Source organism: Spodoptera frugiperda, chromosome 28 (genome assembly GCF_023101765.2).
Source record: "Spodoptera frugiperda isolate SF20-4 chromosome 28, AGI-APGP_CSIRO_Sfru_2.0, whole genome shotgun sequence".
In the NCBI taxonomy this organism is placed as follows: domain Eukaryota; kingdom Metazoa; phylum Arthropoda; class Insecta; order Lepidoptera; family Noctuidae; genus Spodoptera; species Spodoptera frugiperda.
In genome coordinates, this window is record NC_064239.1 from 11,885,522 (window position 1) to 11,913,519 (window position 27,998).

The 27,998-nt window shown below is 37.3% G+C and overlaps 1 protein-coding gene across 1 annotated transcript; it reads right to left on the reverse strand.

Annotated features, from left to right (window-relative positions):
* Positions 1 to 2,559: 2,559 nt before the first annotated feature.
* On the reverse strand, positions 2,560 to 27,989 carry LOC118265513 (histone acetyltransferase KAT7). Its single transcript, XM_050706029.1, has 12 exons — positions 27,782 to 27,989; positions 26,600 to 27,424; positions 26,284 to 26,456; positions 25,723 to 25,904; positions 24,875 to 25,068; positions 24,305 to 24,510; positions 21,152 to 21,329; positions 20,209 to 20,403; positions 8,994 to 9,087; positions 3,961 to 4,214; positions 3,367 to 3,537; positions 2,560 to 2,939 (listed from the first exon to the last, which is right to left on the reverse strand). Exons 1-11 carry the CDS (start codon positions 27,794 to 27,796, stop codon positions 3,439 to 3,441), a joined length of 2,415 nt encoding a protein of 804 aa, XP_050561986.1. The 5' UTR covers positions 27,797 to 27,989; the 3' UTR covers positions 2,560 to 2,939; positions 3,367 to 3,438.
* Positions 27,990 to 27,998: the final 9 nt, after the last annotated feature.

Below are 27,998 nucleotides of genomic sequence, written 5' to 3' on the forward strand. Positions count from 1 at the left end.
CACTCCTAAACTTTGATTCGTTTTATCTAAGTATTGGTATATTATATGACCAAATAAAAAAAAATACGTGTCTAATATTTTTTATTACCTAACTGACGGACTAAATAGACTATTAATTGTCAAGCCGTCATCATCCCTATTTACTTACAACTTAATAAGCAAAATCTCATTGTTTACCGCATTAGGAATTAATAATATTGGTGCTCCAGCGGTTATATAACGTTATACAACAATGTGTAATAACATTTGTGTTTAAACAAATTATAACAGTGGTAGTAGAGTATGTTACATGCTGTTATAAATGTTACACAATTAATAATAATATACGATAATACATTTCTCTCTGATTTCTTAAAAAATCTCACATAAACCAATTCATTATTTCCTTCATAGAGTATATTTCGCTCGGACTAACAAGACTAAAAACCTCACTAGCGACATCTAGTGAGTACAAACTTTATTTAAAGAATAATACATCTTTGTGCTTATAAAATAGACTGTATTACATACTGCATAAGCGCTATTATAGTTGCTTCGTAACAAAAGTATGAAAACATTTATCTTTGCTTGTGGAAAAGTATAAAATTTGTTTTTTTTTTTCATTCTTAACATTTATTTGAAAATGAATGTAGTCGGTAGTCACCTCATGTTTGTATTACATTTTTGCAACTTTTGAGTATGTAGATAATACATAATTGTCATCATCACCAACAGACGTCCACTGCTGGACAAATGCTTCAGTCCATTAATTAATTCACCCATTTTTATCAAATCTATTTAATTAAATATTGCATATTACTTAAAACGCTGTAAAAGCAAATTTATTACGAAAAAGATCGTCTGAAAAAAAAATGTAGACAAACAATACAATAGATTTTTAGTTTTCATTCCGGTTATAGATGTATTTTCAGCATGCGGTGTGCAGCACCCGCCGGCAATTGGGGAGTTTCCTAGGTCAAAAATAAATTATTTTGACATTTCAATATAGGTAATAAAATATCCCAAAATAATCGTACTTTCATTCATTATTTTGACGATATACTTATTTATTTAATTTTTATAGCTAATTTTAGAGAAGTATGCTATTTGACGCAAAAAATTATAACGACATAAGTTGCGATCTCCTACAAAATTCATAGAAAATAACGTTTTTGACATTTCGATAAAAGTATTTAATTTGACTAGTAGGAAACTACCGTATTAAATGCTCATTCAGCAGAGGTGCAGCATAAAACACACACACGGCATGTAAAACTAAAAATCTATTGTATTGTTAGTGTAGCATGGATTTCCGCAAAGTAACGCCTGATTCTGTTCTATATAAATCACGTAGACGTCTCAAATCGTCTAGTTTTATTATAAAATACGTATTTAATTTCAGAGTTTATTTTTGTCAATTTATCGTGAATCTTTAGAGCTTTACAATTTTGGACGTTGTTTTACAATATTTTTTTATTGCTTTTCCATATTGTCACGCCTTTTATACCCGAAGGGGTAGGCAGAGGTGCACATTATTACAAGTAATGTACTGTACAATGTACACCCACTTTTCACAATTTGTGGTATAAGTCCCATGTAATAGGGGGTGAGCCTATTGCCATATACAGGGCATAATTTCAGACTCTATGCTACAACTGAGAGATTTTCGAAAAACCGAAAACGCCCAGTAATGCTTTACCTGACCCGAGAATCGAACCCGAAACCTCCCGGCAGTCGCACATGCGACCAGTCGACCAACAAGCAGTTGCTTAAATCTTTGAAATAAGTTTAAATAATGAAAATATCACTAATTTATTTACAATTTACCTTTAAAAACTCCTTCATTATTTACAAAATTTTCCTATTAAAAATGTATCCTTCTTTCTGAAAAAACACAATTATTCTATTCCATTTTTCATTAAAATTGATAAAAAATGTTATTTATTTAATAAAAAAAACTGTCGATCAATTTTCAAAATACAATTGATTTTTTCTTGTCATTTCATTTTATTGTAAAATAATAAATCTACATTATTAAAACTATTTTTAGAATATTATGCAGGCAACATTTTGGACAAAAACTGTCTTATTGTGCGCCATGTAGGAACAACTTGTCATCTGTCAATCCATTAAAAACAAATAAAAAATTATAATTAAACTGATACAGTTAATACATTATAAATTTCATGATCATTGAGAAATCTTTAAAACAATATTTAATAAAAAATACATTCATGATTTTCTTTACCTGGCAACACCAACAATGTGTTGCCATGCTTAAAAAATAAATATACAGGATGTCCTTTTTTATTCGATTAGGTTAAAATAATAAGTACATTTCGTATAAACCTTGTAGCATACTTAAATATATGCGACTAGTGTTCACAGTCCTGTCATGACAAAAGCAATTTAAGTTTAAATATTTTAAAACTAGCTTTTACCCGCGAGTCCGTTCGTTAAAAATATGTTAAAAGGTATAATTGACTAATGTACTTCCAATCCATTTCCACCTTTAACATCATAACACTAAGAGCCAGTTTCACTAATCTCCAAAAACCCTAAATACTGACACATTATTAATTACACACGAATTTCATTCAATTTTTTACATTAAATTTGGATTGTGAAACCGAGCCTCAATAACAATAATATAAAACTAAATAATAATTAATTTTAGACACAAATACAATAGTAAAAAGGTACAAATTTCAACAAATATCGCTTATACAATTTATCACTCAGAGCCATTAGACTATTAAATAAAATTTACATAATTTTGGAAATAATTTCATTGAATAAATATTTTGGAAGTCGAACACGATGATGGTAATGTGTGAAAACGACACGTAATTGTGATGCGCTTCTGAAGCGAAGGGCCGGTCGGTGTGACGTCTCGTCACAGTTGTCACATATCGCGAGTGTAGCGATGTTGTCCCATAGCTTAGCCCTTGCACCGCTTTCTGTGTGATTATAGAACATTTTAGTGGTAATGTAGTGATTATGGCTTCGAAATATTGGTGAGATACAAAGATTTAAATTCGTTTTAGACCTGATGATTGTTTGTACTACGACGACACGACGATTACACTCCATAGCATACAAGTGCGCAAATAGAAATACAGTGTATTCTCAATATACTAAGTTTTGAGTATGACACACATCACCTTTAATAATGGCATAGGTCTACCTTAAGACCTAATAATATCATAAGCTAAAGAAAATGTAAAGAACAATATTACTGAACAAATTAGAATCAAAATCTTTCGCAACTATATTACTTGCGCAATAAATCGCCCTGTATACAGAATAGGATGGTGGAGCATCAATAAATTATACTTAGTATTGTTACTTTTATGTAAGATCTATTTTTCATAAATAAATACGTACGTGTTTGGAGCGGCACTAGAGCAGTGCGCGCGCGGCGCTGCTGTTGGGGCGGCGCGCGGCGGGGGCGCGGCGTCAGCGCGCCGGCGCCGGCCCGCCGCCCCACCACCGCAGGCACGCCGGGTCCACGCAGCGCGCACGCGCCGCGCGACGGGACACTTCTTCTAGTACCTCCTGGTGGAAGGGAATTAACGTTTGTTAACAATGTGTCTTCAGGATTTAAAGGTTGTGAAGAAAATCGGATGGATGTCGAAATATTTGTAGTTATATCTTCAAGGCTTTTTTTTTTGAAGAGGGAAAAATCATCCAATGTTTCTGTCATCAGACTCTTACTGACTAAAAACCACCCCGTTCCTACTCCTGTTTATCGAGCTGGAGCCCCGGATATCTTCAATGCTGGGATCCAATTTTGCAATCTTCAATTTAACATTATTACCAATCAAAACTCTAAAATCTATGAACATCAAATTCTTAACAGCTTAGAAATTGAGACATTTTGTATATCAAGTTTCAAAACTGACTTTAAACGCCCACCAGAACGTAACAAAACAAAACCTCACCCACGCCCAAAAAAAACAGCAAAATACAAAAACGCACCTGTTTCTTCAGCACAATATGCTTGCCCTTCCAGTACTTCATGAGCCCTCTCTCCTGTAGCGTAGAAACAATATCCGAGGATGCAATAGCCAGGTCCTTACTAAGATCTCTGATACATAGCGTGGGTCCTGGGGCTGAACACAGTCTCTTGAGGAGAGCTTCCTTCCAGTAGGAGCGATAGGAGATCAGACCAAGATCTGATAGTGGTGTCTCTGGAGATCCAACCTTGCCTTCTTCTTTTGTTAGGAGGTAACCTGGTGAAATAAAAGCATTTGTGGTGGTTAAAACGTCTTTTTATGGAATAGGAGGCAAATGAGTAGACGGATCACCTGATAGTAAGGAATCAGTGATATTGGTGTTTGTGTAGGACGTAGATTGGCAAGTGATTAATGTTATAGTTTATAAGGTGTGAAAAGTACATTTGGACTATACTGTAGAATATATAGAAAATAATAAAATAGAATTTGTTTCATGGACGGTTTTACCCCGATTTGTACCATCATCATCATATTAGTCATTAGACGTCCACTGCTGAACACAGGCCTCTCCCAACGACATCCAGATAGGCCGGTTTGATATCAACTACACATTTAAATCATTGACGACATAACTGACATCTTTATAAACATAAAAAAAGCATTCCTAAAAACAAAACCAAGAGTATAATATTATTAAAAAAAAGATTTTCTGAAATATCCACTAAAAACAATAAATTGATCCCCACCACACATGTTTAAGGTTTAAGACAATAAACACGTATTTGATACACCAATTTAGGCTTTAACTCAAAAGCTATGTGACCTCCCCTGATGTTCTGTCCTGCTCGTTAAAATACATCTGTTTCGCGGGGGTGGCGGGACCCACTCAAAGGGATTACACGACGAGTATATCGCTTTCCAATTGGGATTAAACCTTTGGTCAGATTTCGATTATTATCTTACCATAGTCATGAAAATAGGTTTAAAAATTAAAGTATTTTTTGTTATTAATCGCATTACCTACTTGTGTGTCGTTATTGGTATTTTATTTCATGAGAGTGCCACATCAATATTTTTTTAATAAATCCAGTTTTCTATTAACCAAATTAGTGACACAAAACAATTTTTTTATAAGAATTAACATGCTATTTTAAAACGACTGATATTTATGCCATTATTAATATTTAAAAATGTTTATTGATGTATTGGCAACTGATAAAAACTAAAATAACTTAAACCAGTATTTTTTTATTTATTGATGTTTTTGTAGTCAGTCCGTGTTTTTTTTTTACCAAAACCAAAAATGTTAAATATCTCAGAAACTAGCCACTTTCGGACCAAGGACCTCAGAGCTAATTTTGTAGGAAATTATCAAGAGTAATACCTACGTCGAATTCAAAGACACCCTGGATAAAGTACATATACAATAACGTATTTTATTAACACTAGCGACCAGCCCCAGCTTCGTATGGGTGCATTGGTGATATATTATGCCTGTATTATACATATAAAACCTTCTTCTTGAATCACACTAGCTATTACAAAAAACCGCATCAAAATCCGTTGCTTAATTTTAAAGATTTAAGCATACAGACAAACAGACAAAAATAACGACTTTGTTTTATACTATGTAGTGAAGTGTCTCATATAAAGGGTACAAAACACAACAAACATTCTTCTTACTACCAGGTAAGTAGAGGCGGTAGTTAATTAATTTTATAATAACACCGTCTAAGACCGCAGACAGACGGGGAAGTGGCGTCGCCCCGAAATTAATTGTACCCCGTACCCCGTCTCCACACACAATGCGATCGCTTGGTTATAATACTGAGCTCCGTCTGCACTGTATGCGAACTGATATTGGAAATTAGGAAAATTTGGTATTACTTCTGTGAGTTAGGGGTTTGGTTTCAAATAGGAATTAGATGATCATTTATTAAGAATAGGACAAAGTATCTTTATTCTTTTTTCTATCTTTATTCTTTTTTCTGATTCTATAATATTAATTATATTCTTTCTTCAGGAAAAAGGAAAGAAAAGGCCATAAATAATCTTTAATGAACAAGATGTGTTTTAATAATATTAATATTGGGATCGATTCTTCATGGTGCCAGAGGAAGTGTTATTGCTTGCATCAGATTCCTAAATTTTAAGAACGTTTTATAATAAGTATCGTTGGACAGTGGGTTGCGCGACTTCGCCGCGTCTAAACACGCTGCTGATGATTAAGAATCCCTCTGTAACGCGAAACTAGTAGAGCTTTTTTTCCAATAATGTAAGTGAGTAAACCGCGATTTTTAGGTTTAAGCACTCGCTTGAAAAACCAAGATTTAAATATCTTCATCTATCTACTCTTTCAACAATCATAACGCTACATTTCTAATGAATCAGCGCATCGGAATCAAACACTGCCACGCATCATCGGAGAGTCTACATAGCGTAACACGAAAACAAAGTACATGAGTAACTGTATTGCACGTCACACACACAGACACACACACTGACCGGTGAGGCACCCCTTTGATTCACTCGAACGTATTCAAATCATCAGCTTTGAACACGAAATCGTGCTTACGTGCGTGATATATTGGGCTGATTCACTATTGCAATTATTCGGTAGTATTAGGATTAGTTTAGGTCTAAAAAGACGTAGATATGAAAATCAAAGTCAAAATTATTTATTTCAAATAGACCGGAAGGCACTTGAACGTCAAAGCAAAAATAATAATATTAACAATGTCTGTCTGTCGGTCAGTCCTCTAGTGAAGCTACTTGCTCGTTTGGAGTGTAGATTCCTATTACTCTTTTTCAATCAGATTCACAATACAATTCTTGGTTACATTGTTTCGATTGCTTCAACTATGTGAGAACAATGTAAAACTAATATTTAGTCAAAGTGATAGGAAAAGAAAATAACCTTGAGATGTAGATTTTAGGTGTTAAAATATGTCTTAGCATGCTCCATGCTCGATCGTTTTCTTGTAACGCTCAATACACCTAATGAGGTTTTAAACCTAATGCAGCTTTAAAACAAGCTTACTATACATACAATACATAGTACAGGAGAAACGCGGATCATTGATATTTCATGATTAATAGCGAGAGTTTTGTATCAATGCTTTACAAAATGGAACTATTTCACTCGAGTCTGCTACTGTCCGTCCATCTTTTTGACCCTAAATCTCATGAATATCAGACTTGTACCTCATGAACCATGAGACCTACTAGTGAGTAGACAATTTTTATGGATATAGTAACAATTACTAGCAAAATACTAAAAACAGAACAAAATAAATATTTAAGTGAGACTCTCTATAATACGAACGTGATTTTTGCCATTTTATTATAATGGTGCGGCACCTACCGTTTGTGATCCCGACACAAACTTAACCAGTGTTTCATCCAACACCAGTCAGCACACAATGAAACACTCTAACATGATTAGCAATTCGCACTAAAAGTTATTCGATTCAAATTTTCTCTGAATCCAACATTAATATTCAACCACTAAATTAACAGTTTCAAAATTCACACATTCGAAGTAGTCGGTCAAACTTCATGAATAAAATATATTCCCAATTAATATTCGCTTTACTTCAATCAGCGAGTTACACCTACAACAATAATTAAGCCACGCATCAAAACACCTCGCGTCTACAATCTGACGGCACGGCAGGGTTGCCAGTGTCAGACAAATCGAATTATTTCTTACCGTCATGAAACATTTTGCACAATTCACAGGCTTGTTTTGTAAGAGAAATTGAATACAAAATGGGTTTGGAGAATTCCAGGTCGGAATTAGAGTGTTGCTTGTCAGTTAACTGAATACATTTATTTACACAGCACTATTGTTGTGTTGCCATTCCCTTGCTAATGAATTAGAGTTCCAGAGTAATTACTTAACTCGGTGTATTGTTGTTAGCTAAGTAAATGTAGATTACTAGGATAAAACATCACGAGTCTCGTCTTTGTAGCCGTCTAAATACAAAACAAATAACATATCATCAAAAATTTGGCTGAAAACGGCCAAAAAACGGCTATACAAAAGCAGCTTATCCTAGGTTAGTTATGTTACATATGGCAACCCTATTTACGTCTCACGGCGGGCTCGTCGGCCCGTCCCCTGGCTAGACTCGAGGGGGGTGAGTCTAGACGGCAGACCGATCCATACTGCAGTGCATCGATCGGGGTCGGGTCGACGGCCGCGGCGTCGCGACGCCCCCTCGCCCGTAGGGGGCAAAACAAACCCGCAGCTCCCGCAGTTGCGAGGGTTTATCACGTTGACCGCACAGGTGTTATACGTTTGCGATTTGTAAGAATTACGCATCGGCTGTGTTGACATGGCTGTATAGCACGCTACGCGCACGGTGCGAGCACGCTACGGGTACGCTGCGGTACGGAACGGTCACCCCTATTGTTGGGCTCAATTCAATAACGTCTGTCTGGCAGCCGTGTTTACTGTTTACTAAGGGTGCGACAGGTCATTAAAGTAACAACATGACATCACTATTTCCATTACTAACTAGAAGTAAATGGCACCCATCCAAGTATTGCCGAATAGGCATATAAAGCAATAGTCTGTTGCCATGTTACGACGGGCATTGCCACCGGTGACATTGACATTCGCAATGAACTATTCTACGCGCGTCGCTGAGGGCAATTTGTATGACTTTTTGCGTTATTAAAGGTTAAGCCCTTGTGAATTATGTCCGTCTGGCTAGGGTTGGCAACGGCAAGTTAATGTGGTGTCACTTTAATGGGACATTTTTGAGCTATGACAGCAATTATAATGAGATGTCGGTGTTAGGGGTGCATTGATGATGTTATTTTTCTTTGTTGTCTTAGTTGTATTATATTGTTGAGATATACTGAATTACAGTAGGGACTCGCCGATCCACTTCACTATTGCCACACTCAGAGACATTTAATGATTACTTAAACTATAGTAACGATTTTGTATCAAAAACGATTGCTAGGCACTCGTTTAAGTCCACTTCACTATGACTCGTTAGGTAAAATTATAGTGCATCTTTAAAACATAATAAGGTTACTTACTGAAGTCTATGAGCAGTCTGCCGTAGCCCTGCCTCTGGTAGGGTGGCAGCGTCAGAATACACGACACGTTGTAGTTTAGGAACGAGTTCTTCTCCTGTACAGACAAAAGAGAAAACAATTATTAATATAACAAAATTATACACATACATAACATAGACATACTGGGTGATTAGATTGGTAAAACATTAGCCTATGACAACATCATTCAACACAATTTGAACTTTATGACTTTTTTACATTTGTCATATTTTGAACCCTATTAAGATAAATCGAATTATGTTGATGATCACAAAATGTTTTACTGTAATAAATTATTCTTCTATTTTAATAAAAGCAACTAACACATATAACGTAATCGAGACAAACGGTAAATAATAAATCGATGTATCTGATGACAGTGTTGCCAATATAAACTAAAATTATAAATATAGAACATTGCCTTTTTTAACAAAAATAAATAAAGCCAATTTTCGTTTTTACATAGAGCTCAATTTTAATTGCACTTCTCATTTAATTTTGACAGGGTTTACAGGTGATAGTTATTCACATAACAACTTACAGAAAAAAGAAACGGTAAGGCAATATATCGATTACGCTAACCAATCACAACAGCACAAACTCCACCCACACGAGTTGGCAGACAGTGATCAGACAGGACTCGCTTTACAGGTTTTCCTACAAACTGATAGCGTTGCCTTTGAAATAAAACATTTTATTGACCAACTGACTTGTTGGTCGAGTGGTTACAAGTGCGTTTGTTGAGCAGGTAAAATCAAAGTCGTTTAATTTTATTGTAACTTTCGTGAGACATACTAAATTAATTATTATGTTATCGGCTTACTCACATAATTGTTTGACGAGGAACTCGACTAGTTTCAAGCCATGCTAGAGGCTCATATTTATGAGCAGCATTCCGCGACACAGCCTCTAGCATGGCTTGAGTCGAGTTCCTCGTCAAACAATTACGTAAGTAAGTCAAAGTCGTTTATTTAATTCAATACATTTTTTTTTTTGAGCGATGACTATCAATGCTATGGTTTTACGTTCGGAGCTGCGGACTACCTAGCGGGTTTACCGGGGCTCCGGGTCGAAAAGCAGGAGTAGGAACGGGATGATTTTTAGTTAATAAGAATCTAATCTCTCTCCCTCTCGCCTCGCCCAAGGCGGGAGAAGTCTTTTTTGGGACAAGCCCGCCGCATCCTTCCATACCGCTGCAACTCCTGTAAGCCAGGATCTACAGTAGATACAATCATGAAAACACCGGAACACTGAAGACTTTTTAATGGGAGAAGTCATTGGATGATTTCCGCCATTAAAAAAAAGGTTTTATGGTACAGACACATATACCATACCTTATTTTAATTGGTAAGCTTTTAGCTCGTCCCAAGAATGAGTCGTGAGGGTTTCAAGGTATTTTGTTTTTTAGAGAATAAGGGGCAAACGAGCAGACGGGTCACCCGGGTTGCCCGGTAAAAGAACCCCAAACACCTTATCCAGCAGTCGCACTTACGACCTCTCGACCAACGAGGAAGTATTAGAAGCGTACGTTTTATTATCAAACCTCAAACACCAAACCTATAAACCATCGACTGGTTTACAAAGTCACGTTCGACACAAAAAACGCAAGGGGGTACTGACACTATGAGGCAAAGGCACGTCACAGTTCAGCCTATAAATACAAAATAGGTTTGTATTATAAAATGTGGTTTAAAAATAGGTATAGTTGACGTACGCTATGACGCAAGTAGTGCGGGTATCGCTGAGTTTGTTAACACCAGTTAATGAGAGGAAATGGCATTTTTGTGTATGAATGAAAATTTGTACTAGAAGATAGATAGAATAGAATAGAATCAGGCGTATTACTAAAACTAAAAAATCTTACTGTATTAGAAGATAGATGTAAACAGGTATATGAATAAGATTAGATAAATGTATCTTTATGTACGAAAGACTATAATTTGAGAATAACTAGAGCCTTTATGTACGAAAGAGTTGTGTTTAGAATGCCTAGAGTCAGACTGATTAAGCTGTTTGTTTTTTTGTTGTGTATCTGATTGAGAGGTCAAAGTAATAAAAAAAATCTATAATAGTTTTATAGACATCGACTTTAAGACGTTGTAGGTACGCTGCCAAAGCTTTTAATTTTGAAACAATAAGCAACGTATCCTGTTACAAACAGGCATGCATACTTTTAGACTGCAAACATTAGTCTATCTATACGCTCATTTTCTCATTAAATTTTAACAGACTACCTCTATAATCCATAAATCACCTCCCCCAACCACAAAAACATCCCCCATTACTCCACACAACCGAAAAACTACCAAAATCAAAGCCAGACGAACAATAACTAATGCACATTTTAAGTTTAAAGTCCCTTAAATCTAGACAAAACATTCGGCGTCTGCAGCATCAGGTCGACGACCTTTACGGGGGTAGGCAGGGGTGCGGGGGGGACGCGTCGCTTCCCGAAACATTAAAAATAAAGCCTCATGTCCGTGTAAATATTATAAGCTGCTTAAACTAAGATGGCAGGTGAAGGGAACGTTTGGAACGTGGTGCTGAGTAACTGCTTACTACCTTTTACATTACAGGTGTAATGGTTCCCATGTTCTTAGGTCTTAAAGTTGTTATGTACTATGGGAGTGTCACGCCGTCTTTGGCATGGTGAAGAAGATTTTGTATCGAGTAGTTTTTATTGTGTTTTAGTTTACAAGATGGACTGTTTATGGAATAGGATGGTTACTTCTGTTATTGTGTTAGAAAATTACTGCATCTTCACATGGACCGGAGTTGCGGACTACCTAGCGGGTTTACCGAGACTTCGGCTCTAAAGCAGGAGTAGGAACGAGGTGGTTTTTAGTCAGTAAGAGTCTAACACTCCTTCTCGCCTCGCTCAAGGCGGGAGAAGACATTGGATGATTTCCCTACTCAAACAAAAAAACATAGATAGTATACAATATAGAATACCCTTATGAAAGGTGGATGATCTTTGGTACTGCTCCTATACTTATCATCAGACTGGATGAATGACAAATAATTTAAATTGACGAAACAGCTTACACCTATAGTTTAAAACTTTCGTCAACAAGTATTTTGTAATTCCATTTCTCTTTTATGTAATTACTACCAAGTTACACCATAGTTAACTATCTAACCAAAGAAACAGGAAAACCACCTAACCAACGCCAGACAAGCAGCCCTGAAGCAATGAAAATACGATACAAAATATATTTAGATATTCAAACAAAATTAATGATACAAAGTTATTCTTTGAGTGTTCAGCGGACCGAGAGCATGTGCTGCTGTTTCCTTTTTAATAAAAGCTGTACCTCAGTACGTGGCTCATAGTTCATGGCTCGTTCAGCTGTGAACGCCTGCTCAGCAATAAACTTCGCCTTCAAGATCTTAGAGGACGTTTCTCCTTGGAAATAAGGAAGAATCTACGTATGTTAGGGTGGTAGGTAAAGGTGGACTGGTGAAAGATTTGAAGAAGGTACTCTGGATGTGATCTGAGCTATAGATTGATGAGGCATAAAATTTTGTTAAGAGAATAAGAACACAGAGGCACAAAAGTGCGATATTTATTTTAGTTAGTACGAGTTCCTTAGTATACAACAATAACTGTGTGTGTAGCTTAAATATATGAATAGTGTATTAAATTTTCTTAGAATTATGTTATGATGCCGCCATTTTGTATTTGTATGCCTCAAGACGTAATATGGTGGGAACTGTACTCTTCAGCTAACAAAAATTAATGTAATTTACCTATATTAGCAAATAAATTATTTTATTTTGAATTTGAATTCCATATACAGAACATATTTCTTTTTGTTTTCAAATTTGAACAGCAGACTAGTATAATTATCACATTCCTAGTCTCACCATTAATTACAACAACAACTCGAAATTTCCATCCAAATCCCATGAGAGCAGTTAATAAAATATAATGTAAAACATCAGTCTCCCATACGTGTCTGCGAGGTAATGAATTCTCACAATAATGGCGGATACAGACGTAGCCGCCGTCGTCTAGACGTCTGCGCCCGCCTGTTTACATCGCTAAATTGTCACTCGCGACCAGGGCTGTGTGTGAAGTGGCTGTATTATAATTGTTACCTTTGGAGAGGTTCTTGTAATATATTAGTTTTTGGGAGATATTAGGCAAAAAATGTAGATAAATCTGAGAAAAATGGTAAGCCCTAGTACTTGAGAGTTGGAAGCATTACCACGCTTACTCAATGCGGGTTGGCGATTTCAAACTTATGATTAGAAATTATAAGTCTAGGTTTCACCCACAATATCCGGAGGTGCGAACAACGTTAGGTCACCGGGGCTCTGGCTCAAAGCAGGAGAAGGAACGGGGTGGTTTTTAGTCAGAGTCTGACTCGCCCAAGGCGGGAGAAGACTTGGATGATTTTCGCCCCTCAAAAAAACATCCCCACCATGTTGAAAGTGGTGTCTAAATAATCTTAGAAAGTACTTGGAAAAAGTCACATTGGTACTAATTGTTGGTAGGTTTCGAGCCCACACCCTCTTACATGCGAAAGAGGCGACTTAAACCTCCGAGCCACCACAAAAATTCATTAACAATTTCTAATTTATAGGAAACCCTGTAGGTACACCTAGAAAGAAATGACCAACGCACATCATAAACATGAGCAATAACAATAATAATTCCACGAAAAACATAAAAGTTATAACTGAAATCGTTTACAGGCTATAATAAAATTTATACCGAGGCACCCCTAAAAGTGAACGGGGGCGGTAACATTAGGGGAAGTTCGGAATCAAGCGCCGATATTTGGACGACCATAACCTACACCACATAGGCACACTGTCGGCATAACATGACGTATTTTATTGGGCTCTCGAAAAGGCTTTTATCATGTTTTCGTAGACTGAGCGTCGGTTATTTAATGGAGTTTTAGAATTTTGGTTCTTTTCATTTTTCTATTTAGTTTTATATTGGTGTTTTTAGGAAAGAACATGTTTCACATAGAAGGCATTTGTTTTGCATTTTTGTCTGCGGCTGCGTCTGGCCACCAATCCGCTTTCTACCAGAATGGCGAAATATATTTATAATAGCATTTCCATTTTATTTCGTCATTTCCATCGTGAGAGTCGCGGGTAGCCAGTGAATGCAGGTGGCGATTTGAGTGCGTTCTAAGTGGAAGACTAAGGGGAGGCCTTTATTCATCAATGGACGTCTTTTGGCTGATGATGATGATGATTTTATTTCGTGATACATTATTTACCACAGAGTGAAATAGAAACATGATACCTTTCTTACCACAGAATGAAACAGAAAAAAAAACGTTTTAAAAATATATAAACCTATGTGTGTGTAGTGTATGTGTTTCACTACATGACAAACACAACTTAATCAACTTTCAGGTACAAGTTTTATACTTTTCGAGTTTTGCTAGTACTGGTCTTTCAGAGTTTCAGAGTATGACCACATCTCACACCGTTGAACACCATAATGTCATATAATCACATACAAGCCCTATTCAAGTTACTCCATGCGTGTACTCAAGTGCCGTGGTACTGCGTGGGAACACGCCAGACGGTGCGTAGACTGTGAGGGATGGAAGCGTATGGACGTACCATCCCTTATGTCTTTATGTACAAGCAAAAGTGGTTCTAGTTGTAGTTTTGTTTAGTTGTGATAAAAGAGAATTATAGAAAAGACTTGTTTTTCGTTAGTCTCGCTAAAACTTGAGAACTGCTGGAGCGAGTTGGTAGATTTCGGTCTTGAATTATTTGTATAGGTACAGGGAAGGTTTAAAAGGTGTGAAAAAAAATAGTTGAAAGCAATACAAAAGTTTATCGGGCCAGTTAGTGACAAAATAAAAAAATGCGAGTATAATATTTTTTATTACTTAACTGACGGACTTAATAGGTTTTTAATTTTCATAGCTTGTCATCAACCCTATGATTCATTAATTGCAATCTTTCTTTCGTTGAAGGGGTGAGTAAGATTGTCGCTTTATCCACTACACCACAGTACCAACGATTATTAAAATAGTAGTAATAAGTAATAATATTGTATATAGTAATAATAAGTAATAATATTGTATAAGTATAAGAGCGCCACTATCGCCAACAAACTGTAATACAGTTTGGCGATTTTTGATGTAAAAGTTAAATATGTAAACTTTAATGAATAAATGATTTAAAAAAAAAAAAAAAAAAAAGTAACATAACAAAAATTTTATCTAATGTAACCTATTTTTTCAATACAGCAGGCAGAAAAGAACAACATACATATTTTTGACATTACATACGAGTACTATTTGCAGCAACAAAACCCATAAGTCGCTAGATGATAAGCAGTCATCGAAGCTTAGGTACACATGCATTTACGACATGTGTTACAGGTAGACCATATAGAATTAGCCGATCAAAAAAGAGGAGGTACTACATTCAGCTGTTTATTTTTTATTGCTCATTATTTCTCTAACCAATATTCAAAACGCATTCAATTCAAGCACGACCAATTACAATTCGATTACCTGACAGTACGAATACAAGCTACAAGCTAAGCTGAAAACACACAAAACCGCGTCTAGCCAGGAGCTAACAGGAGCCCGGATGCAGAGTTCATCGACCTCACTGTCTGGATCTTAAGCTGTGTATACGCTTAAGATGCGAAATTTTACAGTGCCGTGTTACGATCGATCAGCCAGTCTACGTTTCAGACGGGGGAAGGGGTGTCTAAAGGCTGTGTTTTAGGGTTCACCTTTTGACCGTTTTAAATTAAGTTTTTTGAAATTAAAAATGGAGTGGTTTATTGATGAGTTTGTGTTGATGAGAAATGTTTGGATTAGGATAATGTTGGTGGGTTTATTATACCTATATATTTAATTGTAGTACTACAAATTAGTAATACTCATTACTTATTAATGAGTTAAGTAAGTATGTGAATATAAAGAAAATTCATTTTACAAGTAAATAAATAAGTAGCACACGATTAAATGAGTTTAAATCAGTCTATAAAGACGAACCTCACGAATGCAGTTTATTCTTAATAAGAATACTGAAATACATTTAACTGAGAAAAGAATAATGTCAGTATAATTTATATGACTAAAACAAGGTTGAACAAAATAAGTGTATAATTAATCAAAGGGCAAACAAGACTCCATGTTTCCTATCCTTATATCTCCAAATGAAATATGCATCATCAAAACTACAATAAAACGCAATAATACTCGCAAACTCTACAAAAAAAAAACCATAGAGCCATAAAACATTCATTTATCTCTATGTAGAGACTGAGCACTCGACTCTACTACGCCGTAGACTGTCTACGAGCTACGTCACGTAGTTTACGTCGAGTGCTACGAGGCTACGCCGTCTTTAAACGTCAGTAAGGTACAAAATGATATGTTTTTATTGTCAGATATCATGAATCCCATATACAGTTTACAAATTCAGAGTTTAAAAATATATCCTTTTCAGACGGCTTTTAGACAGATAAACTATAAGAGATGATGATGACGAATGATTGCCTAGTGGCCTAATCATACACATATTTTCCCTCAAAAGCATTCTTTAACAAATATAAAATAAAATAAAACCACCAATAACCATGTTTCACACAAAAAAATCCACAATCAGCTCTTATAAATTTCCGTACAAACAATATTTTGTTCACAACAGACATATACGAAGAGTCGGGGCCACTCCATTCTTTTAATATTCGACCCTCTACTATAGCTCTATGTAGAGCCGTCTGTCTGTCCGCCGTTTGTAACGGTCGAATTAAATTTTTGATCTGAATCGAATATAGAGACGGGACGGGGTGTAATTGTAGAGATGGGATTGCTGTTTGTTGTTTTTGTGATAGAGATATTTATTTTAAAACGTGAGAGAGAAAGATATTTATACATTTATGTTATTGTCTGTAGAGGAACGACTGACCAGGAAAGTAATTCTTGAATATTCATAGATACTTCAAGAAAAGTATATTTTACGAAAATTTTAACATTATCATTTCTTATTTATTTAAACTTATTGCACTATAATTGTACAAAGGCGGATATAATGCTACAGGCATTCTTTACGATATCCGCTTCTAGTTATTCTTTTGCAGATCAAAGACCTCTTCTCATGTAGAAAGAAGGTATGACCCTTAATCACCATGCTTGTTTAAGACGATTTAATTTTAGTTACTGTACTATTTCCTCCCAATATTTTTGTTCCCCATACACCCTATAGACATTTTACGACATTAATCAAAATTTCCTACTCCAAAACACAAAATAATCATGAATGAACCAAAATAATTACCAAAACTACAAGCTACACGAACAATATATTAATAATCAAGTCACTAATTTTCACGTATTGCAGTGGCTACGTCGGGGGGAGTAGGGGGTGCATTTTGGGGGCGTGGCTCACCCCTTCCCCCTTCCCCCTAGGCGGGTCGGGTCGTTGAACTTACAGCTGACGCGCAGACTGAATGGCCGGCATAGTACGACGATAGTATACTACACCCCACAAGCAATGTACTATGTACTATTGTGAACATGGTTGTATGCGGAACTTTGTGATAATTTTCGTTTGATTCGAGTATATAGTATTTACTTTTGGCAAATATAGTAGTAATGTAATGATATGTTGTGGTTTTTATATTGATGGGCGTATCGTAAGTTGCTTTATTGATTAGTAGCTGTTGATTGAATAAAACGATATTTATGCGTTTCTCCAAGACAGGTTTTTAGTGTGCTACGTTGCTGTGGATGCGCTTAGTTTCCACTTATCATATCCATTGCCACACATAGCTTAGCACTGGTATAGCGGGTTCAATTCCCGCACGGAACACTAATTTGTCTGATCTACAATTTGTTGCTTTGGGTCTGGGTGTCAGAACGCACGCACGACACAGGAGAAAATCAGGTGTGAGGGTGTTGCAAAGTTTTTAAATAGAGTACAAATTGTTTTTCCTTCACCAATATAAGTCATCTCCTTGTAGTAAGTATTAAAGTTTCAGAACGAAAAACATAATTTACCGTAGCAATTTCCAATCAGATTACACCAACAGAATCTGCTAAGCTATTCTGAAATTGTCAATTCGATACATTCGAACTAAGCTTGTGATCTCACTTCGAATGTTTCGAATTGACAATTACAGAATAGCCTAACTGTATCATATCGAGTACGTAAGTACAACAAGCAGATCAAACTACACTCCCTACCGAATTTTTCAATCGACATTAAACCTTACACTTTTGCAATTAAAGTATAAAATTACTTTGGACACATGAGTCTCAGGCATATCAACCTACACTCAGTACCAAAATTTTGTAACAGATTTTTAACCTTATACCTTTCGTTATAAAGTTTAAAACGGAGTTTAAAGCTTGGTAAGAGATGTATGTATAGTTATTAGTATCTGTCTGTCTCTCTGTCTGGCAGATGTATGGTTTATTTAGGTAGTGTGTGCCCTTACCATATCGATTGAATGTCGGGAGTAATTTCTGTATGGTGGAGGATGGGTGTTCGAATCGGAGTATTGTTTTATTAACGTCTATGAGACTATGAGTGGTGCAAAAAGTGGTGGATTTAATTAATGCTTAATTGGCTATTTATAGTAAAGAACACGGTTTCTAGAAAAATGTAAATAGACTTTATTAGAATAGAGTTTTCTCTTTTTCGTTTTTTTGTTAATATTTTCTGATACTAGTATTTTATTAATGAGCACCGTATGTCGTGTGACAGATATAGTAATTACCTTTAAAACAAGATTACTTTGTAATAATTACCTTTAAAACTAATATTATTATTTGTACAGTTATAGTGTTCTTTAAAATGATAAAAACGCTAGTGGCTCTGTTTTTTTTTAGTCGCACAGAGGTGTAATTTTACTTTCTCCGTGAACATATCGTAAGAATCGACTAAGGAGTTATGAAAAACCCTGTTATGTAGCTGAAGCTAAGAGTCCAGCATTAAAGGGTTACGAGAAGTCCAGTATTAAGCTGTGCTGGCTATTGGTGTTGAAATGTAAAATACCAACATAGCTATAGCTTCTCAATAGTTATACCCGACGAAATAAATAAGATTTACGTAAAGTGTACAACTTTTCGCTATAGTACGCGCGGAACTAGTTGTCCTCTTTGTATTTGATTCATGCAAATACTAAGAGATGCCATATAACTGGTTTTCCCTTTAAAATTAAAAACCACGCCCTCTCTATTTTCCAACATGCAGTCAGCAATTGGCAACATGTTTGTAGTATGTGAACAATTGTTAGCATATAAGTTTTTAAACTGACATGGTGACTAACACTAATATTAGAACTTAAGACGGGAGAGACTTATAGACATTAATAAACATGGTAAATATCCCGTCTTAAGTTCTAATGTTAATTGTTAGCATAGCACATCTCTGGTGGAAAAAGAACCCCCATGGTTGTATCGGACAGACGACGAGGACTTGTGTTCAACTACTGCCATCTAGTGAGCATAAAAAGGACTAGTGAATAAGAATCGTGGTAGGTGATGCTCTTTTGTTATTAGGGCAAAACGCATATAAAAATAAAACTGTTTGCTACGATGTCGATGTAAAAGAAAATAACCTTGAGGATTCATGGTTATTTTCTTTTTCTATCTCTTTGACTGAATATTGGTGTTACATGACAACAGGAAACAATATAACCAATAATTGTATTGTGAACCTGAATGAAAAAGAGTAACCTATGGAGTTTTTTGCTCGTTCTTCTCCATAGGAATCTACACTTTGAAACTAGCAAATAGCTTCGCTAGAGGACTGACAGACATTTTTTAATATATTCACATTTGTTTTGACGTTCAAAAATGCCTATTTGAAATAAATTATTTTGACTTTTGATTTTTTAAGTCTTTGACTGCCAATAGAAAACTGTCGAAGACAAATCCTTCGCCTTCGATCGCCGGTGACCACCACGGCGTTCAAAGTGTTAATATCACACTGGAACTCTTCTAACTTCTAACAGCAACACACAGTTATCAACGAGACCATATCCCAACTAGAGTTGCGGTTGTGTTGACTATTTACGTATAATGCTGCACTATGCCATAAAAAATAAATCGACGGTTGAAGCAATATTGAGTTAAACACATATTCGGAATCAGTTGATTTTTCTCCATCGAATGATGTCTATAAAAATTGTCGCTTGTTGAATTAGCCTTTCAACCGTCAATATAACGTTGGTTAAAAATAGACTTACCTTACTAAAATACCCGACGATATGGCATCCCTCGTGGTCTGCGTTGGTCATGACGTAGAACAGGAATGGTTCGACGTCGTAGTACAACGTCTTGTGGTCGAGGAAGAACTTGGCCAGCAGGCAGAGCTGCTGGCAGTACTGCTTGTGCTTGCGACCGTCCACCTGCCACACGCTTAGGTTGTCTTTTCTGTATATCTGGGGACAAGAATTGATATATTATAACTATGGGGACGGGGCCAGAAGGAGATGGCGGGACGAACTTGACACATACGACAAGGATTGGCCGCAGAAAGCTCTAAACAGAGAGGAGTGGAAGGAGGGTAGGGAGGCCTTTGCACTGCAGTGGGACAATCACAGCTAAAAATAAAATAATAAATAAAGAAATGGGGGCAGGGGTTAGGGAAGTATCTATCATATTCTTCTTATTGAATATCAGCATAAAGTATAAGATTTGACTAGTAGCGAATGTCAAATGGCATTAAGATCGCCTTATGTATCACTATTTAAAAGTATTGTGTACATTAAAGATTGAATAAATAAATAAAGTAGTGATGTAATTAAAAACATGTTTTACTGTATTATGGCTTTTTGGGTTTTTTTCTTTTTCTTTGATTGCACTATCATTTTCTTGGAGCTTTCTTTCCCAGAGATGTTAGCGTAATTTAACAGTTGTCCATGTGATTGGCAACACACTTGTGGTACCTCTGGTGTTGCAAGTTTACTTAGGTTATAGTGTCTGCTTACCATGAACTAGGTCATAAAAAGTTATCTAAGGATCTGTATCCAACCTAAGAATTCTACCTAAGGATATATTAATGTGGTGATTTTAAGTAATTAGTAAAAGTTTATCTGACATTCCCCTACCTACAGGGTGAAAGGAGTAATTTAATGACTCTTCATCCACAACAAACCGCTTGTATAATGAATAGCAAGTAAACCTCACCTCGTCCCCGGGCGGATGTCTCCAGACGCACTTGACCTTGTGTCGCTGCGCGCCCGTGGCGCTCTTGTGGTGGTTGAGGCAGAACTCGCACACGAACAGCCGCGGCACCCGCGCCGCGTCGCCAGGGTACGGCGACTGGTACCATACCTCCATCATGTACTTGCCCATCACCACGTATCTACGGAGAAAGATAGTGTAAGTAAGTAAAGTAATGAATCGTTACGATTCACTAGCAAACGAGGATGTATCAACTTTATAAATAAATAAATAATAAATAATAAATAAATTTTATTTCAGACTTTACATGTCCATAGATTTATTAGTAATAGTGTGTTAGTAACAAGAGTGCTTAATGCTAGGTTAGTATTGTTAGTTTTGACGATTTATTTATTTAAATTTTATTAACGACTGTGGCCACCCAGTGTCTCTGCAAGGGACAGTCCGGTCTGGCAGCAATCATCTTCAAAATGCTGTTGTCACTACCATGCAAGTGCCGCAGTAAGGAGGCCGCTTTCTTACGCATGATGGCGTGGAAATCATCTGTGCGAGCCTCCGCAAACATTCCCGACGCACTACAACGCCATGGCAGTCCCAACAGCATCCTGAAGGCATTATTGAATTGGACACGCAGGGCACTGTAGGCTCGTCGCGTGTATGACACCCACAGGCCGCTCGTGTAAAACGATTGACAGAACGACTTGAAAAGGGTTACTTTGACGGTATTAGTACAACGAGCGAACCTACGGACGAGCATATTGCTTCTCACAGACAATGCCCTGCGCTCCCTCTCAATATCTCCATCGTCCCTTAAATCACTTGTAACAACGTGGCCAAGGTACTTAAAACTACTGACAATTTTTAATGCCACTCCGTTGAGATTTACGGGTGGAACACTGCGTGGCTGTTGCTTTGGTGCTTTAAATACGAGGAGCTCACTCTTCCTCGAGTTATAAATCAAGCCGTGTTCCTCCGCATAGGCCTCGCAGATTGACAGCAGCTTTTTCAACCCACCTATCGATGGACTGAGCAGTACCATATCGTCCGCATAACTTATATTATTAACACATGTTCCATCAATATGGCAGCCAACATGTGTACCGCTCAGTCGCTCGATAAGCTGGTTTATATACACGTTAAATAGCAAAGGTGAGCTTAACCCCCCTTGTCTAACTCCACATTCCAGTCTGTACTCGTCTGACAAGGTACCTACCCACCTCACCCGGTTCTTTTGATTAGAGTACCAGTATTTGAGAAGGGAGGTATACTCTGCTGACACTCCCGCGCTCCTCAACTTGCCCCACAGTATATCATAAGATACTAGATCAAAGGCTTTTGACAAGTCTAGGAAACACGCATATACCGGCGTCCTCCTGGCAGTATAGTACATGACAGTCCGCTTCAGACTCAAAATAGCGCTCTCTGTTGAGACTCCTGCCTTAAACCCAAACTGGGCGTCGTGCAACTCCATCTGTGCAGTGAGGCGACTGTTCAACAGACTGTCAAGCACCTTTGCTGTAGTGGTCGCGAGTGAGATGGGTCGATAGTTATTTATGTCAGACGTATCAGCCGTCTTGTTTTTTACTATCGGAACAACTATTGTTCGCATTAGCGGTTCTGGCAAGTACGAGTGTCCGACACAAAGGCTAAAAAACATTGACAATACTCGCGGCAAATGAACCCCTGCATATTTGAAATGCTCGATACTGAGCCCATCGTGACCAGGAGACTTTCCACGTTGCATTCCGCTAATAACTTTACAGACACTCTTGGCTGATATCTTTATATTCGGCCCCGTCACAATGGGCTCACCATCTCTCACCTCACCAGGTGTGGGACCTAAGGGTGACCGTATAACAAAGTGCTCCCTAAAAGCTTCCGCTATGTCTTTGTGGTCAGCATAATCACCGACACTCATCGGAAAGCTCGGCCTAATATTCATTTTATTTGTATGTTTCCAAAAACTTTTAAAATCCTTGGAAGAGTGATCAGTTGCAAGGAGATCCATTTTAAATTGCTCTTGTCTATCCTGACACCATTTTAATTTTGCTTTAAAATGTCTCCTTGCCTCCGCCATCTCATCAAAGATTCGACCATTTGCTGGTCGCCCAGCTAGATTCCACAATTGAAATCCAAGCCGCGCCCTCCGATGTGAGTCCGCTACGTACTTATTCCATCCAATAACATAACCTCCCTTTCTGAGACACTTTTTCTTATGTGTTTGAATGGCCGCGCGAGACAGCGTACCTATAATTTGCTCATACATCTTATTAAGGATTGTGTGATGATCTTTGTTTGCGCAAAAACCATCACAACATTCACTCAACTCTTGTGGAAAATCTATCAAGCGTAATTGTGAATGACAAATTTCATGATATTTATTAATCTGCTGTATCTGTCTCTCGCCCCACACGATACGATTTATGGGTTTTTCCGCAGCCAGATCATTAACTTTAGGTTTAAGCTTGTACAGATTACATTTCACTACCAGAGGAAAGTGGTCAGACCAATACACGTCGTGACGTACAGTCACACCAACGACTGAATTCCGAGCTGATTCTGTAACGATGCAGTGGTCCAACCATCTAGTACAACCGTGAGCTTCACTATAAAATGTATAGGTAGTTTTAGGGCACATATTTAAATCTATACAAAGCCAATCAAAATCCTCACAGAAACCCAACATTTCATTATAAAACATCTCATTTGGGTGAGCATTAAAGTCACCCAACATATAAAAGGCCTCAACACCATTGTTCTCTTCCACTTCAACTACCGACCGAATCGCACTAAAACACTCGGTAAATTCGGGTCACTCGGTAAATAAATATCTTTTTTTTTATAATTCTATCTACTTAAGTATAATTCTATCTCTATGGAGTACCCACAGACTCTTGGTAGTATTCTGTGGTCATGGTCCATGCTCTTGTCATACCTTTTTTACATTGTTATTGTCCCTGCGCGTTCTCATCATAAAAAAGATACAATGGATACTGAATATTTATGTAAACAACTAACTTCTATCAGAAGGAAAGAGTAATTAAGTCTCAAATAAATTAAGGATTTATGTTCCTGCTTAAAACTATATCTTTCATTTTTCCCAAACAACATAGTAAATTTTCGCATTTCAAAATTATTATCAATCCAAAAACATACCTTGTGCCCTTATCAGTAGGTATATCACCGAGTTCTTCTTCAATTTTAATGGCAGCTAAGGCCTGTGCTTCTCTGAAGAGCCTCAGATCGTAGTCTGGGGCAAATCCTTCAAGTATTGGCTCTCTGTCTTCCGTGATCTCTTCATTACCTGATGCGGCTAGTTTCTCTCGTAACTCTTGGCTGCCTTTCCATTTAGAACGCATATCCTGCGAAATAGAGTTTAGTTTTGAGTAACAGGATACATATTTTTTTTATGTGGGAGAGTTGTGTACTAGTAAAAATGAGCCAGATGGATCTGAGTGACACAAAGGCCTAATTTTTTTGTTAGAGTTACTTATCTAGTTTGATCTTATGGATGTAGATTTGTATCTATGATTCTCCAACAACTCTTAAATTTCTAACTTCTAAAAGACCGGCAACGTAAGTGGGCGGCGGCGATCGGCTGCAGATCGTTTATCGGCTTATACCATTAAAAATATAGCCGGTGTTCAGTGGGGCTGTAGTATCATTCTGGTGGTAATCATGGGTCTTCCACATGAAGATTGAACAACAAATGATATCCCTCCCCACCTTGACTTTGAGTTGGTAGGCGCGCTGTTCGAGCGTGGGCATGGCGCGGGGGCGGGCCTGCAGCAGCATGGTGGCCTTGCGGCGGGCGGCGGCGGCCGCGGCGCGCTCCTCGCCCGCCGCCACGCACCACGCCGCCGTCACGTTGTGGTACCGCGGACACGCGTCGTACGTCATGTGCTTCGCTGACTTACCGCCTGGGATTTAAACCAAGTATTGTAATGAAAATTACCAAAATATAACAAAAAATCTGTCATAAAAGTTTTTAAGATAAATGGTTGAAAAACAAGTTTTCGTTTTCTCAAAGACGAGTCAAAAGAGAAAGACAGACACTACAGACAAAGAGTAAACATAATTCGAAAATTAGGTACCCTGACCTTAAGTACACCATGTAAGGCAGAAGCATAGTCTACCTTTATGCACATAGATAACACATTCTGCCTGACAAAACAAGTGTCAATAATAGCCTAGAATATTTGTTTAGTCGGTTAAATGTTTCTCATTATAAAACTCCTTTTTCTCTCAGTTTATATTCCCTACCTATATCTCATAAATCATTTAATTTTAAACTATACGGCTAGCGCAATAGCTAGGAGTTCGCTTGCCATATACAAATGAAATTGTTAAATACATAACTGATCCTTACGGATTCTGAAATTGTGCCCATGCCCAGTATGACAATAGGTTCACCGCCCATTACATGGGACTTATAACACAAGTGGTGAAAAGTGGGTGTACATTGTATAGCGACATTACGTGCCTTAATGTGAACATTTGCATACACCCACGGGGATAAAAAAAGGCGTGACGTGGTGTGTAAATATATAATACAACATTGAACAAGAACTCACCCAAATGTCCGCTAGAGTCACAGCCGCGTACAGGACAGCGTTGCCTGGCGGGCTCCTGTGGGGTTGGGGGTACCACTGGCGACCTGATCGGAGGGCCCCGGCCTCGTATGTTCTTCTTCATAGTGCTACTGTTGGTGCTATTGCTCGTACTATTGCTGGTACTGTTGCTTGTGCTGTTGCTTCTGAAAACATGTATGTTTTTATGTAATATTGAGTCATATAATTGTTCAACGATTTCTCGATTAATTTCAAGGTGTGGCTGGGGCCTATAATCATTAGCAGCATCTTTTGATTTTATGCAATAATTCAAACTGCATGTTCAAAACATGCGACATACAAGTAGGTACTGTTACATTTAATATTTGCATCTACCTACTTCTTTGAGAAAAGTGAAGATTTTATTAAATATCTTCAACTGCATCATTGGTCATCTAGTCCAAGCAAAGGGCTTTCGGTTCTATTTTCAGATCGGCCAAACTATTATTAGCCTTTTTACAAATTTTTAAGTAATTAGTTCTGCTATGTTTTGAGTATATAATCAAATAACTACCCTTAACTTACGTTTTATCATTGCTCTTCTCTTCATCGGAGTCAGTATCCGTGTTATTCGTCCTTCGTGACACCGTAGCCAACCTCGACACTCTTGCTGAAAGTGACCTCGTCAACTTTCTCGGCATAGTGGCCACTGCTGAATCACCGGAATCACCACTTTTTGCTGCCTGGTCTCTTATCTCCTGGAATATGGATACGGTGACAATGTTAATTATCGTATTAAGACTTTATTACAGTAAATTGTTACCTATGTAGGCAGATAGATCTATCTTCCCTAGTTTAAGGAAAAATATTAATATAATTTAAGTACGAAAATAACACAAACCTTAGTAGCTGGAGGTTTTGTCTTCCCAGTCTTTAACGGTTCTTTTTTCGGTGTCGGTTCACTGTCACTGTCCGATGAAATAGATTCAGCGGAAGATTGACTGGAGCTACATGATGACGCACTCTTGTCACTTTTCTTAGGGGGAGGCCCACTTGATCTATTCACACTTTTACGCTTACTATTTGAGTCCGATTTTGAATTAGAGTCATCGTTATCCGCACTATTGTTCCGAGTAGTGGGTGGTGATGTATCTTTCTCATCGCTAGACTTTCTAGAACTACGTTTAGGCCTTGGTGAAGCTTTGGGGCTTTTAGTTGTAGAAGATTTGCTCTCAGATTCTGACTCCGAACTGTTGTCTGGTGAGAAAATGCTCTTTTTCTTTAATGCTCCTGTATCAGCCTTCGGTGGAGCTTTTTGTATTGTTTTCGGTATTGGTTTAGGAGTTTTAGCTCCAGAGGACATTCTTTGAGCAGTCTTTCCTTTAGCTAATACTGCAGCAGCTTGTTTTGGTTTAGCTGAAATTCGTCTCCTGGGTGGAGCGGCTTTTGGACTTGCCGGTTTAGGTGGTTCATCATCACTGGATGAAGATATTTTTGCTTTTGAAGGCCTTCTCGGTTTTGGTTCTTCTTTCTTTTTTACCTCTTCTATTTTAATTGGGGATTTTGGTGCAGGAGTTGTGTTTGTTGTGGTGGTTGCCGGGGTGTCCGAAGTTGAAGAATCTGAATCTGAACTGCTGGAGGCAGACCCTGAACTTGTGGAGGTACTTCCACTACTACTTGAGTCTGAGGAAGACCCTGAACTACTGTCAGTACTACTGTTACTTACCTGAAAATGAGAAAGGAGAGTTTAGTATTAAAATTGCCAAAAACAATAATTATGAACTTTAAGTATCCCCTACTAGGTAGAATGCTATTATAATCGTTTTGTTACGCATTTTTCTAGTTATAAATACAGTTAATAATTGAAACAATTACGAAAGACTCTGGAAAATCTTCAAAAAGTACCCACAGAATAACCAAATTGTCTTGTGGTGTTTAGCAAAATAATATCGTTAAATGTGACGATATTCTTGTTGAAATCAATAATACAACACTCCACCTAGTCAAAGATAGTAATGTAATGAATTGTACACAATTTCTTTACTCATAAATTATGTAAAACTCAATTCAATTTATTACTTACATCAAGGTTCGTCATTTTGTTCAATTGTGTTTACAAATTAATGTATTCACGTATTCCTTAGCACTACACTTATATTAACAACGTTACTTTCTATTTAATTAATCATTATTTATCTAATGTCGATTATTTATTTACGAATAACTAACGAGCGAAAAGTACAAAACGGGATTGTTTGTAACTTTTGACAATCAGCAAGTAGCACAGCAAACGTAAACGT

What these genes read in the sequence shown, in the direction of transcription:
- LOC118265513 (XM_050706029.1), bottom strand. An exon ending in CAAAACCTCCAGCTACTAAG is followed by an intron (nt 26,457 to 26,599) that starts GTTTGTGTTATT and finishes TCCATATTCCAG; the next exon opens with GAGATAAGAGACCAGGCAGC. An exon ending in CCTACTGATAAGGGCACAAG is followed by an intron (nt 21,330 to 24,304) that starts GTATGTTTTTGG and finishes CTTTCTCCGTAG; the next exon opens with ATACGTGGTGATGGGCAAGT.